This window comes from Contarinia nasturtii, unplaced genomic scaffold, assembly GCF_009176525.2.
Source record: "Contarinia nasturtii isolate CC-2019 unplaced genomic scaffold, AAFC_CNas_1.1 Cnas_scaffold_285, whole genome shotgun sequence".
In the NCBI taxonomy this organism is placed as follows: Eukaryota; Metazoa; Arthropoda; class Insecta; order Diptera; family Cecidomyiidae; genus Contarinia; species Contarinia nasturtii.
In genome coordinates, this window is record NW_022197640.1 from 572,969 (window position 1) to 589,516 (window position 16,548).

Genomic DNA, 16,548 nt, shown 5'->3' on the forward strand with positions numbered 1-16,548 from the left:
GTAATTTTCAAACAAAAATAAAATAAAACATAATACTAAAACCACGACATGTATATCCTTTGCTAATTCAAAACAGAAGAGTGTGGATTTCCTTTCTCGTCGACTTTTTTCTTTTTGTTTTACCATTTTGATGGTCTCTCTCTCTCTCTCTCTCTCTCTCTCTCTCCCTCTCTCTCTATGTAAACGTATGTTTGTGTATGTGCTGTTCAAACTTTTGCCGACTAAGGGAAAAAATCGTACAGAGGCAAATGCGTGGCATTGCCTTTTTTTTATAAAACGCATATGCATTTGAAGTAATGACATTGTTCTTTGGCACAAAGTTTTTTTCCACGTCGTCTGCACTTCTCTTTGCTTACATTTCTAATTTATTTCCATTGTACAGACCTCAATATACAAGAGAGAAAGAGAGAGAGAGAGAGAGAGAGAGAGAGAGAGAGAGAGAGATGAAAGGGGAAAGAAGTCAAAAGAAACGGTGAGCATTTTTATTCATTCCATGATATTCCATATTATGACAAGCAACGCGTCGGTTTTTTCATCACACATTATTTTAGCTCGCTAAATCTCAGGGATATTGATATAAGCAATACAGCACACAAAGAGACCGTAGTTACAGAAGGTAGGAAAAAGTAATATAAAATAAAAGCGAATGGAATATAAAAAAAATGAAAGAGTGTAGCAACCATATTTCTATGGGACACGGCTGAAATTGCAATAGAATTTTGATGTCAATTGGCATCGCATTCGAAGCAAATATACGTATTTTTATGAAAATACTTGACACAGCATGGATAATCATAATAATCTTCGTCTAAAAACGATAATCACTCGTAATTCATAAACGGCATGTGCGTAAATACACAACGAAATTTATCCATTTTTTTGTCTCTCCATTTAAACTCTTAAAAATGATTTGTATCTCTTGTGATTCCTGCTTTGTATTTTTGTTCATTCATTTCAGTGTGTCCATAACATATAGAAATAGCACTAAATAGTGTCGATATCTATACTATATCGGTGCACTATATATGGAAGATATTTCCGCAAGACACCGTAACTCGAGATCGACGTGAGTGCGGACGGCAAAAATGTAGCCGCATACCCACAGTTCTTTCTACTGCCGCACGGCAACTTGTAATTTTTCCCGTCTACACTCATTTCGATCTAGCGATACGGTGCCGTGCGGCAATATCTTCCATATATAGTGGACCGATAATCGATATAGTATAGATTCGACACTATTTAGTGCTATTTCTATATATTATGGACACACTGATTCATTTTCTCCTGTTGCATTTGTCGATTTATTCCAAATGCATTCCTCCATTTCATATTTCGATTGAAAAAGATATTTTCCGTACGTTGGTTGCAGATTATGTGCTGTAATTGGAGACGACAGTGCTTGTTAGGGATGCTTGGTTTTCAAGAGTTTGTTATCTTCGATGCAATTCATTAAGCTATTGATTTTGTGAAGGATTTGCTGGATCAATGTTCGATGAAGTGAAATTTGTAAAGCTTCTTGTCTTTCTTTATTCGTTTCTCTCCCTCCCTTTGTGTGTGTGCAAATGCAATTGCGAATAACGTTCGAAGTGTTCAAACTTTAAACTATTCGTTCGTTTTGAATTTTCAAGTGGTGTAACTTCTCTTTTCGTTTTCAGTGTTTTATTTCTCTTCTTTTTTTTTTGTCATGTATGTTGTAAGTGAATGTGTCAGCCTTGACTTTGTCTCTTCTTGTTATGGTGTAGCATAAGTGGCAAAACCTCGCAATTTCCGACGTTTTGTTTGTTGTCAAGTAACTACTTCCGGATATATTTGAAAAGAATGTGCTGATCGTTTCGAAACAAAGTCAGAACAGGTGTTAATTGATTTCCGTCATTGGCTATGCAATTTTCACTTGATGTCACAACAAGCGACCATTGTTTTAATGCGACTACACACATACACACGTACACAATATCCGTTTGAATCTCACCTGTGAATGGGAACTATTCTATGTCGTACACATTGTGTTCGATATTAAAAAGTGGACAAAAAGTTCTCGTTACTTTTAACATGAAATTATGATTGTCAAACGAATTTTTCGATCTGGATTGAGTTTTGCGTGAAAAGATTGATGCTATTAAAAATCTAACGTAGTCGAAAGGGCGAACATTTCAATGAAACCATAAAATTGCATGAGCACATATGAAACCTAAAACTGCTCGAAGCACGAATAAAATTATAATGCGGAAAATGTATGGAATAAAAATTGATGGCATCAATGGTAATAGAGTAAGATGTGTGGTATTTAGATTGCATTAACCAAGTATTATTTATCGTGATTGAGATATTATTCTGAATTTTATGAAATTACACCGCATTTGATGCATTAGTTTAAAATGATTCTTCCTGAAACCAAATATACAGCATCAATGCCATGAGTCTGGCATTGGCAGAAAATATGAATAGAGTGCAAAATGAAAATCTGTCAGTTTTCATATACTTTAGAATGGACGATGCATGTATGCTCAAAATCAAAATACTCATTCACCTTTATCAACATCAGTTTGGCGTTTATTTTCAGTTTGAGTTGTGCCACAGATTCGTTTACAAATAAAATATTTCTCAGTTTAAACTTCACCGCATTCGAGACTTTTTCGGTAATATTTGCATATTACTGTGTAGCTGTTGTTGTCTTTTAATGTGGGCATGTGTGTCTTTGTCTACAATCTTTTGTCGAACAGCAATTCATGCAACACACAAAACGCGCGCACTGTTTGCCAACATTGAAATAACACTCGCCAAGCCATATTCCTACACGTCACATACAAATGAAGCTCAACAGCGTTTGGTAAATGTACGATTATGCGCGCTTTATTTTCAAATCACTCACTGAATGATTTTCAACATTTGTACCGACACTCTCTCAAAATTTCCAAGTGAATAATGAATGTTTCATTTAATATGCTGGCAATGCTGGTTACCAAATGTACCTCATCCTGTTTAAAAACCATATGCTTTAAATGGGAATACATAAATTTTCCGAAAATATTTTTGGCCATTTGTGATTTGTAAAGTTTTGCGTGGCCAAAAAATTTTGTGAGCGCTCGCACTTGATACACCCGCAATGTGCATTCATTTCCATTCAGCGACCTTCTATTGCATATTTGTCACATAGTTTTGGGCATTCTCTAGGCGTTACTAAAATCTTTGAATGAATAGGAAAACATTTACGTAGACAGTTTTCGTAGTGCAAACGAAAATAACAAGTTCATTGGTAATAGAAGAAATTGGGAAAAGTTTTAAGTGATTTTGACAAACAATCCGGTAGGGCAAAGATAAATTTTGTTAAAACATTCGCTATGCGAAACAGCGATGTTTACCGTTGAACGTTAATACTGCTCGGTTAGTTCTCGTCGCATTGCAATCAATGGAAACGATTTGGAGAAATCCAGTGAAGAAGATGACAAAATGGGTGAGTGTGATTGCAATGCAGTTGCAATGTGGTTCAATATTTGTGTTTGTCAATATTGCCACATTTAGCACGGTTTAGCTCATTTCATTTTACATTTTACCAACACAAACGAAATCGTACTCAGAGAAATTGAACAGTGTGAACATGAATGTGTTCATTGTATTCCTCCCATTTACACTGAAGTTGTTTCTTCCCAGTGTGAATCGTCATTTTACACTTTGATTTTGCAAGTTCAGTGTAAAATGATTTTGCGTGAAAAAACTATTTTTTTTAAATTATTAAATTTTTTTCATGTTTTTATTTTATTGTTAAATATCCAATGAAAGACTTAAAACTTAATTTGGTTTGATATTGATTCAATTTGTAGTGACATTTTGCTCTAGAAAAAAATTAGCATTGCGATGTAAAAAACTCAAACAAAATTCATCTCTCACGTTCATATTTGGGATAATTTGTATTATTTTTTCAATATTTAATCGATTTTGTACATTGAAAGAGACTAAACAACGATTAAAGTGTTTTTATGCATGAAAATGTGCGACGGTTCATTTGGAAAACACACACTCTGCACAAGTAGTCATATAGTTTAGTGCAAATCATGCACTGATGTGGCTCTGTGGATACGTGTCGACTGTATCAAGCGAACGTTCTGTGTTCAATACTAAAATTTTTGTTAATTTTTCTTTCATTCCAATTTAAATTATTTTCATTTTATTTTCAATCATTTACATTTATTTTATATTTTCCTAATGAAACAAGTAGAAAAAAAATTCGTTAATGCTATTTACCTTCAAAAAATAAATATTCAAGACTATGTGAATCAAATAGACTTGAATGTCCAAGAACACATTCATGTTCACACTGTTCAATTTCTCTGAGTACTTTATTCTATTATCGTATTTGACGTCTTTTGGTTATATTCTAAAAGTAAAACAATTTCTGTAAAAACGTCAACTCGCCATTCGAAACTTTTCAAAATGGAAAATTCAACTTGGCATTACAAAAAGCTTTAGAATAATTTTAATTTAATTATTTATTTCACCGTCTGATCACAGACTGAATTTATCACAAAATTTGTACAATATCGTTTACAATGAAACAATGAAACACTACCCGATCGGGCACCGATTGTGTTCATTGTGTAATCTCTTTAAAATCCATACATTTCTTAAAACTATCAGTTCACCGATTATCAAATATCAAATTGTCCAATTTAACAATATTATTTCTAAAAATTTCTCTTGATGCCGATTCAAAAAATTGTTCTCGTATTAAATTGAAATTCCTACATGCTACGTAAAATGGCTGATTATGTGCATAGTCTGATGTAAACATTCTTACTCTAATCAGTTCAGTATTCCTCAGATTTCTTAGGTTCATGTTATATTGTAGTCTTGTATAAACAATTTTATTTCTAAGCGAATTTGACACTATTTTACCTAATAAGAGATCGTAAATTAAAAATATAGAGGCATTTATACGCCGTCTCCAAAGTGGTTGAATATTTAAAACATCACATCTAAACTGATACGGTGGCAATACGTAATTCTCATCTCTTTGATATATAAATCTTAACGTCCATATCACAAAATCTTTTTGAATTGACTCTATTCTGTCGGAGTGGATACGATGGTATGGCTGCCATACAATTTTTGCGTATTCTAATTTTGATCTGACTAGTGCTAAATATAATATTTTTGCAGATTCGATATCGTGAACTTATTTTTCAGTGTTCGTTTTATAAAACCCTCCACCCTCCATGCGCACTGGCTATACTCGCATCAATGTGGTTGACAAACGTTAGCCTGGTGTCAAAAATCACGCCCAGATCCTTATGTAAATTCACTCGTTCAAACGTATGTTGTCCATTGTTGATCGTATAATCGTAGTTGACTATGTTTCCACCTCTTGCATACGTTATGACGAAACATTTTTTCATATTCAAGTAGAGTTTGTTTTGTGTGCACCAAACACCCAACTGATCAATGGCATTTTGAAAATTACCGGCATCAACGGGAGAGCGAATTTTTCGAATCAACTTTAAATCGTCTGCAAATAGCAAAACAAGAGAATTTGACACAGTTTCAACAATATCATTAATAAAAATAATGAAAAGACATGGTCCCAGTATACTTCCCGCTGGTACGCCTGACGATACGGTGAAAGTCCGTGACTTTCTTTCGCCGATTCCAACAAATTGTGTTCGGGCTGTCAAGTATCCATGAAACCATTTGACGAGTCTTCGGCCGAGTCCAAATTTCGCCAATTTTTGCAACAATATCTTGTGATTGACACGATCGAAGGCTTTCTCGAAGTCTGTGACATCGGTTTGACATTTTTCGACCATTGAGTCCATCGTGAAATTTACCTTTTGCAGTAAATTTGTTGAGGTTGATCGATTTTTCACGAATCCATGCTGATTATGGTTGATTTTTCCATTGACGAATGCGTCGATTTTGCCATGAACCACCATTTCGAATAGTTTTGCAATCGTTGGTATTATCACTATTGGCCGGTAATTCGATGGATTGCTTTTTTTCCCAGATTTGAATATTGGTACTATTCGAGAATTTTTCATCGATGCCGGAACACCTCCTTGATCCAAAGACTTACAGAATAGCACTGTCAACGGTTTTGCCAATGAGTGTGCACAGTTTTTCAGTATCTTGAATATCTTGAATTAAAATTCCGTACAATATTTATCCTTGCATAAAAATTAAGCGAGTCGCTTTGGTTTTATTGAAATAATAAACGCTCTTTTTCTTTAAAAAAAAAAAAAAAAAAATTCTGCTTCCAATTATTCGATTATTTCTGGCAATTGGTTAATTATTCGGCTGAATAATTACTGACGAATCCATGACAAAGATCGAATAGTTCAAGCCGAAATGCTTGAATGGCAATCATTCAATTAATTTAATTTTTTATGTGAACTGCTGTTCATGGTAATGATTTAAATGTGTTTAATGAATTTTATGTTGTTTTTTTCCCTTTTCGAACAGGTCGTTGCGGTCATGGAAGTCCTTGTGAACAATTATGCTATGAGCTACACGATGGCATGTATGAATGTGACTGCACAGAAGGATATGAATTAAATAAGAATGGGTATAGCTGTCAAGGTAAGCTTAATTTTTCGTTTTCAAATTGAGTGTATGAATTAAAAAATAGTTTCCAATCGAAAGAAGTTTTTCACCTTTCGTGGTCTCGCTGGTGCGCCTGAAATGAATGAATCTCCCTTAGTTCTTCGAGAGCGAAAAAAAGAAACAACATATAAAACAATGTCGCATACCAATGAAGACGAAACAAAAAAATTCAAATTCAAAAAGTAAATGCCATTTTATGAGACCACAATCACGCACATTTACGGCGTATTAACGGTGTTGGAAGTTGGAAAGAGTGTTGCATTTACATTTTGGCTATTTCAATTTCCAAGTATGACTCACCTCTGATTTTCAAACAACGAAAGCATATACGTATAAGCCGACATTGTCCCTGTTGTTGTTTACGTGCTTTAATTATATTCGTTTTCTCTTTCCCTTGTCCAAACAACAACGTCTCTGTCATGCATATAACTTAATAAATGTCATGGTTATTTGTAATTTTGTATTAAAAAAAACCTCGAAATGGTCGCTGAATATTCTATGTTTTGAAAACAAAAGAGAGAGAGAGAGAGAGAGAGAGAGAGAGAGAGAGAGAGGAAGAGAAATTGTCATTCGCAAATGCAATGGCTTTTTAAATGAACTACCATGATAAACTACACTGTGTGTTAATGTAAAAGTGTAGAATGCGTCACTTGCCATACATACGCATTTCTCGACATTACCGTGTACACAGTAGAGCGTATTCATATTCTCTGTAATGATCAAAACAGCCTCATCTAATTCAATTTACCAAGTTTTAATTATTTTAGTGAATGTACAAGCGAAAAAGACCATTTTGAATAATGTAACAAGCGATATAGATCTACCAACCCCACTATCATTGTTTCGCACGCATGAAAAGTGAAAATACAACACGACAATGTTGAATATAGTGTAAATTCTAATAAAAATTGGCAAAATACGCTTCACTCAAAATTTCATTTAAACTTTTCATTAAAACGCTTTTTTGCTTTACATTTTGAATTGCCAACATCGACCACCCAGATACTATTGCAGCTGGCTTTCGGCCAGTATATTACCACAATTTGACAAACAATTGACTGCAAATTACACAAAAGCACGTGAAAATACAGCGAACAACGTGTGTTTCACACACATCTTTTGCATCTAACACGAATGGCTATGAGTGGTTTGTAAAAAAGGAAGAAGAAAAAACTTCGTCATTCCACAAAGCACTTAGATATACGCTAGAGAGATAGATATGATAGGAATTGCACTATTTATTGCTTTTTCTCTCGCTCTCCATTTCGTAAACGAATATATATAAAATATAACAGGGAATATGTAGAACGATCAAGAAATGGCAGTAAAAATGCCATCCGGCTTTTCATTCCAACACAAAAAGTTTCACTGCAAAACGTGATAGAAACGCTTTTGTAATTTATTTTTCGTTCGGCAAGTGCGTCGCTCATAAAACCATTCAGCTTCATGTGAAGTACACCTGATACAAATAATTTTTAGCTAAAATACAAAATGGGGGAACAGTTTTCATTTCGATATTGAATCGATTGAGTGCCAAAGAGAAACGACAAATTTTTATGTTATTTTTTTTTCTTTCTCAATGGTGCTTGATACTGTAATGAGTGTTGATGGAAACGAGGCGAAAAGGGAATTGGGAAAAAAACACTCACATCCAGTCTAATCCAAAACACCGAACATAAAAAAGTGACAAAATAAAAGACTTAGGCAAATACAGCTATAGCCTTAGATTAAATAATATTTTGATGGTGCTGATAAGCATGGGTGTTTTAACTCCCACTCGCTTCTTATTTGTTTACTCCAATCATCCATTAGCTGTGTGGAATAGAGAAAAAAAGTAAAAGAGAGAGCAAGGACCGTAATAGCAAAATGAAACAGTACCACATCAAACTATACCATATACTCAAACGTACCGTCATACCCAATTCGGTACACACACAAAATACACATGCATTGCGCTTAATTCGCCCCAAAATTAACAACAGCATGAAGTGAACTTGTTTGAAACTTTTCTCTGATGTCACATTCCAAATGTAAGCTAGTACAGGCTATACAGTATACACATACACAACAAAAGAATAAAGAACAGTAATATTTATTAGCGTTGTAAATGTAATTAAGGTGTACATGAAATAATTACAAAAAACACGCAATCTCATGGTCTTCACCCCAAAAGTGGATTCGGATCATCTACGGATGTGGCACACAAAGTATATACGTGACGCTTATATTGTGCTCCGTGATACAAACAATATGGTTTCAAAATACAATAATCGACGACGATGACGATGGTGGGCTGCCACACCAAACATTTACAAATACAATTTCGGTTTATACAAGTAATTTTAGCTGAAATGTAAAAAGAGGAGTATAATGTGCCGTTTTTTCCAAATCGAATTCAATTGAAATGACAATTTCAGATTTTTATGCACGAGGGGAACAATATTATATTGCATATTGGATGAACCGAAAAATGATGGTTCCGTTTGAGATGAGAACAAAAGCCGTTTCAAAAATCATTTCCAAAATATGGAAAATGTTGAAGACTTTTGTTACGTTCTGAAATGCGAACAAAAAAATTACAACAACTGAGCAATTATATGTAACGAATCAATGATATTATTGCTATTCTTATGGTTGCCAGAGAGAAAATTAATTTTTTTTTACAGGGGGAAGGGGGTGCATTGTTTGAATTCTCCTATTCAAAACGGATTCAATGTACGGCAATTCTGGCTGCCACCTTCATCAAAAGGCAAACAGCTCAAAATTGTATATTCGCCCCAAGACTAAAACTTCGACATGTTTGCGTGATTTTGAAGCGCAGAATATTTGAAACAGTGCAGCATATTGGATTTATAAAAAAAGAAGCCGAAAACACAGAGAGCAAAAGAACGAAAATAATTTTTAAAGTTCACGACTAGAAGCATTATGTTCAGCACTGAACATCAAATATCACACACACACACAAAAATATATACAAATTAACTGGCATCTCAGTCAAGCACAAAATAATTAAAAACGAACAACATTAAACGAAAATGGAGAAAATACAGGCACTGAAAATATCGACCATTGAAAAGTTACAAGAAAAAAAATACACCCACACACATACTCACACAAACAAGAATTTTGCAAAATGATCTGAAATTTGGCAAAACTAAATAAAAACATTGGCTCTCTTGACGGTAGTCAAAATCTGTATAAAGTTTTCTAATGACTTGACGCGATCCGAATTTAATTTGTATAATAAACTATACATAATATTACATTTAAAGTGTATTCGAACGAATGTTTTGGTTTGTATTCATTTACATGCATCGTTTAATTTTACCTTTCAGAAAATATATCAATGGCTTTCATTTTAGCAATGTATTGGGAAATGTTGGAAAATTTGCGCACCACAAAGACAAAAGATGAAAGCAGTAGAATGGCCGGAAAGAAATGTGAGTGTGTGTGTTTTAATCAAATATTGAATGAAACACCCGATTCACCCGGTGTATACGAAATCAAGATAAATGGGAAATGAATGAATAAGAATTTGGGGCAAAACATGATGGGGGTGATTTTGAAGCGAGTTTTTCGATTGAAACGATGGTTTTTCGAAAACGTTCTGCATTCAGGGCGTAGACATATACAATGTACATATACGACACCGTTTACCACACAATTGAGTTCGTATGTTTATTTAAGCACGAAGTAGCATTTTGTTTGACAGAGAAAGAAAGAGACAGAGAAAGAGAGAGAGAATGTTTCACTAATGAGAATGAATGAGCGTCCAAACGCTCGTGTTTGTGCTTTTGATTGAGTGTGTGCATGATTAGACGAATTGTCCATTGCCATCTGAGTTCCATTCGAAAGCAATCACCATGCCATTCTTTCATCACAAGCCAAGCGAAACAAAACCACTATCAATCGTCGATGTCGAATCGATTCGAATGCCAATACCAATCAACAAAGGCAATCGCATTACTTCACATTTCAATAAATTTACCATTTATAAAACATACGGTAAACTAAAGTAATTCACTGCTGCCGAAGGCAAACCCCATCCATTAAAAATTCGTTATGGAATTGAATTTTATGTATACTTCCGTTTCAAATATGAAAAAAACCATACATTCAGACCCTCTCTTTCTCAACGCGATAAAAGCGTGAACTTTCCTAATTATTTTTATGCCTTAGAGCACATTTTATCAAAGAAAAATGACTAGTTGGAAAATGGAATTAAAAAAAAAAATACTTACGTCATTTAACAGCCATCTAATACGAAACAATCACACAAATACTAACAAAATGACATAAAATCCATTTCGTAAAACTTATCAAATACAGTCATGCATGGTTCTTTTTTGTCAAATTTTCTATAGTTTTGAATTGCTTCGAAAAACATTACGCTTGAGCTAACCAAATCTAAACACTCGAAACCATTCAAAAGCAATAATCGAATTCAATCGATTTGGCATGTTTTTATAATCTCTGAAGTTTACACTTTTTAATTTTATCGGTGCTCGTCTCAATTTCATTGTAGAACAGCATTACTTTAATTCAATTGCACAATCTTCGCACAATTGAATTGTTCTTACTTTAACATTGGATATGTATAAAATGTATAACGCGCTTTATCATAATGCTTTAGAAATTAAGATGAAAGACTAGCGCTGCCAAAGAATGAACGACAAAAGAAAAATAAAAACGAAGAAAAAAAGTAATCCCAAGCACACTCAATTCCATTTGTTGTGTTTTTTTTTATTCGTTCCTATCTTCATTACTTTTCATTTGGTTTTACCTCCTCGTCGATTTAATTCGGTTTATGTTCGTTTGGGGAATCATGAACATGTGAATGCTCAGAATCGACTCGACAAACACGCACAACGTTTATGTTTCGACATCTCTCTCTTTGCCGTGTGTAGCTGAAACGTTGTGCGATGGCGGCCACGATGGCAGCAGCAAAAACAGCAACAGAGTTGAAAGCACGAACAGCAACAGTGGTACGCGCACACACTCAATACTTATAGATAGACTACGTACGATGACGCTCGCATTTTTTTTTTCACTTCTACTATCATTTTCCGATTGGGTGTTAGCGATTAAACCATAAATCTAATTTTCCGTTTCTTTTGGTTCGTTGTTATTGGCGGTTCCATTTCTAAGGCGGTTTGTTAGCATGATGCAACTGCCGACGGTACTGTTGTTGTTGATTGGCCGCTTAATAAAAAAAATCAAATTGAAATTGAATGAACACGAACACAGAAAAGTGATAGTAAAAATTGATAAAGACTTATCTAATTCGGTGAGAATGACTTTGGCTCAAACGAGGCAAAACGGCACGAAGAAAAACAACAACAACAGAGATGGAGAATGGAACACATAGAGAAACTGAGAAGTGGCGAAGTGAAAAAGCTTTAAGCAGATACCAATTTAAAAGCGATATTCATTTCAAAGCGCACGTTAATTCCATAGCTCGAGAAATGGCATAACTTTTATTGTGACACTGTTTATTTTGGTTAATTTGGTTGGCTTCCGTGGAATTTAAAATCCTTTGAATGCTTTGGAAAATCGTAATTGCATTTGTTTTTGGCTCCTTCACATTCTCTTTATCACCTTTCTTATGCTTCTACAAAGCGAAAAACATGACTTCACCAACAGACTTACCGTCATTCCATATGGATTGCGTAAACGAAATTTGAAACACACACACATACACACACCAATTTCAAGAGCGTTGCGGTAAACAAAGACAATATTGAAACGCACGAACAATTAAGTTCATTTCACCATCATCACCTTTGGAAACGAAAGCCAAACAAGTAATAAAAATGTTTTAGATCAAATTGTTTGATTTTTGACCATTTTCGCATGATACAGATGCCGACGACGATCCGTGAATCTCATGGGCATTTCTCGCGTATTATGATGACATAGTATTGCATTCATTCTAATGTGTACATTGTTTTTGTGAATCGTTTGAATAGATTTACAGTTAAATCACTTTAAGCACAACACAGACAAAAAAAAACATGGCTACAACATTGGATACGCGTGCATGGGCATACCCTCACATACACCAGTGCCAATAAAATGAAGACATTGTTTCGCCAATGCTATTTTATACTTTCCACCACACTCTCTCGGCGTGTTCTCAATTTTAATAGCTGTAACCGTAATGCTTCTATCAATGATGTTGTCGTCTCGTGCATTCGGGTCATACATTTAGCGTGGCATGGCACATGCAGCAATGGAAGCAAATGTTATTTGAGTTTTCTTTTTGATTTCAATAAAATTGCAGTAAAGTGCATGGTGTTTCATTGTAATGTTTATACATTGTCCAGGCATCAAACAGAAAAAAAATATTCCACTCTAAATACATCCCTCGAATCCAATCCGATTCAATCCAATCTAAATCGCATCGCAATCACTGTTGCACATGAATCGCTATGCCCATATCTATGGTGATGTAAAATTTACTCGGCTGTTGTTTGCTAAACGATGTGCACCAATTTATATATATAGAGAGAGAGAGGAAAAAAATCACAGAGACAGACAAAATGCATAAATGGAGCGTGCTTGAGTTTATTTCTGTATGCTGTGTCGTATTGCCGTGAGCATATTCAAAGCTATTTGTTTTTAAATTTTTCAACTCATCCCATGTCAGCCAGTACACAACATTATTTAAGTAATTTTTATTTCTCTCGTTTGCGCTGTCCTCTGCAATGCATGAAAATGGATTTTATACTGCCAAAAAAAATCGTTAACTCCGTTATTCTCCTTTTTTAAATATGCTACAACTAAACTCATTTGTGCGGTGATCAAAAAAATGGTTTTGTTTTCAACGACAACTAAATCACATTAGTAGAAAGGGCAAAAAGATAATCCCACAACAATAATGCGCGTTGTTTTCCACCTGAATACCATCAATATTTAACTACTGACTCAGCATTACTTTCACATTGGCCAATTTATTCCAAAAATGCACACAATACAAAAGCCGTTGAACATTCCGTGTTCATGTTTTCGATTTTACAACATGATTTTCAATCGAAAACTAACTATGCAATATAAATTTTATGTTTCATCGCCGCATCCAATTCATAATTCCGATCATCCGTTTATCCGTCAAACACTAACAATATGTAAATGTGTACGCCGGATTTTTTTACTTTTATTATACATATACGGACATAAATTTGTTCGTTGAATGCAATTACAACGTCTAAACTTGAATCATATGCACATAGACTATGAGAGACTAGTTACAGACGTACATATACCGAAATAGACATAAAAAAACCAATTCTCTACTGTCACATGCACTAGACAGTATGACAGTCGACTCAGTTCAATCGCCTTTATTAGACTGAGGCTATACTGAATAACAGGAAATGAATAAATGACAAAAAAAGCCCCGAAATTTACAACTAACAATGACCAATGAACACGTACAATTGTATCATTCCAAATGATATCCATTTCATTTCCGCAAATAAAACCGATCCCAGACAAAATGTACCACAATAGCCAGCAGGTGAGCAACTTGCTGGTCCATGACTTCAGAGTTTACATCTATGTATGTATGTAGAAGGTACACATAAACAAAATGAATATATTCACATTTTATTTGTCGAATAATTTTGTATGAACGCATTAAAATCCATTGATATTGGTCATCGTCGACATTTCCAACCATACAGTTCTTCCGTTTGTTCAAATACTATGTAGTATAATCAAATATGCTCCCCTTGTGGAACACACAAATACGATTGAAGAATACTAATTTTGGCTCGAAAAAGTATTTTGTTTCCATTCTTTTATGGCATGAGTAAAATAATATAAACTTTGATGTGATCCGTCGAATAATTTCTGTTGCAAAATGGCGTGTACATCTTTACGAACGGTCTGAATTCGAAAAGGTGAATTTGAAATAAATGCAAAATTGAAATGTAAAATGGAGTTGTTCTTTTTTTGGTTTTTTGGTGTGGATGGGGCCAGCCATCATCGCCGTCCATGATAAACTTACTATACGTTGGCGCTGTTAAAATCTGATACATAAATATTAATCAGTTGTCGAAATATAAAGAGAAAAATAAAATAAAAAGTATAATGACTTTGAATGTGTACGGTACATTTATTTGGTTTTGTGCTGAATGCACACTTCATCCGATTACAGGCTGAAAGGTTGAACGGCGGATACAAACGATAATGGCATCATCCCGAAAATGAATTCAAAAACTTCCACAATGCAACCAATTTGCTTTTAATCTGAAAATCCGAGAATGTTGCAAACATTTTACAGAGCTTGGAATTGCCCGAGTGAAATACATTGGACTTTGGTGAAAGTATTTCACTCTGTTCGATTCAATAAAATTCATAATGACATTGTCCAAAGATTCTAGGTCTCACATTCCAGTGGCGACTGTGTACAAATTTTCCAGTCATAATTTGAAATATTTGTGAACTTTCACTCAAAAACTGAAATCAACTAAATTGGAAAATAATGTGTTTTTGAGTGAAAATACACAAAAATTTCAAATTATGGCATTGGACAAAAAATACCCCAGAGACGAATAAAAACCAGCAAGCCTGCGGTCAATACACATATGCACATGTACAAGCTTTCGACAATGTCCAATATATTCACTCGGGTGTTCAAATTTAAATGCTATTCTCGCCGAAAGCAAATTATGAAGGGTGAGCCAATGCGATTGAACGCGAACAATGGCACAATAATAACAGCAGCAGCAAATCGAAATGAAAATGCAAACATTTAATACTTACATTTTGCACGACATCAAGAAAAAGAAAAACAACAGCCAAATGGAAAAAGATAAAAATCACACAAACATCAGGTGTAGGTGAATTTGTGAATGTGAGCTCTTTTCTTCTTCTATTTCGCTCTCTTTACGGCATTCGATTAAAAGTTTTATACGTTTCAGTAATTTCCTAATTTAAATAGAAAAAAAAACACGAAATTAGCAAGATAAACAATTGTCTATTGCAATTCATCACGGTGTTGTTTTGCACTATTGCTCACGCTTTATATTTTCTCACTCTATCTTACGTTTTAATGAATAAATTGCATAAAGTTTAAACATAATGGAAATTTTTCGTAAAAGTGCATCAAAAGAAAATTGCTTAATGGACGAGATCGGATATTATGATTTGCATTGCATTTTTGACGGCAAAAATTCATCGTCGCTCATCAAAATATACAAAATCACATTTTAAGCAAAACCACACATACACCAACCACAACCACACATACACAACGCCATACGCCCAAGTAAAATTGTATGTATTTTTGAAAATGCACAAAATTGCATCAAATCGTTCGTCTTGGTCGGCATGTTTCACTTTGTCGGTTTAAATCTTAAGATAAATGACGATGTCGAGTCGACAAATGCCATTTTTGCTTGGATACATGTCTTTCACTCTCTCTCTCTATTTGTGGGTGTTTGTCTGTCTGTTTGTTAAAATGGAATACAGAAGAAGCGAGATTTGTGCGAAAATTTAATTTGCTTCAGTTTCCATAAATTAGACTGCATTGTGGCCTCAAGCAGATATGAAATCGTACAAAGTGTGTGATTATAGAAAACATATACATTCTCACTTACTCACTTACCGAAAGTGTAGAGCAGAGAGAAAAGACAAAGAAAATGTGATATTCAGTATATATTCAAGCGATAAATCCAACATTCAAATGCTGTATGCCACATGAATTAGGGTTGATTGTTAGGTTGATTGAATTAGGTTTGATGAAATTGCCCATACGTTAGTAAAAATAAATTGTTAGTCGAAAAATAGTAAAATTGTTAGTCGAACCTAACATACTCTACACACATGCAATGTGCAGCTTAATTATTTCACATTTTTATCGAGCGAAAAATGTCTCGTTAAAAGCAATATCGAAAACTTGATTATGCTAATCGCGAATGCTCTCTCTCTCTCTTGTATGAAGCAAATGTA

At 34.3% G+C, this 16,548-nt stretch overlaps 1 protein-coding gene across 2 annotated transcripts in view; it reads left to right on the forward strand.

The window, feature by feature from the left end:
- Positions 1–16,548, forward strand: part of LOC116337395 — a 119,724-nt gene that overhangs the window by 21,165 nt on the left and 82,011 nt on the right. For both annotated transcript variants that reach the window (XM_031761918.1, XM_031761919.1), the window contains one exon: positions 6,451–6,567. In XM_031761918.1, coding sequence (XP_031617778.1) covers positions 6,451–6,567 — 117 coding nt within the window. The remainder of the gene's footprint in view (positions 1–6,450; positions 6,568–16,548) is intronic.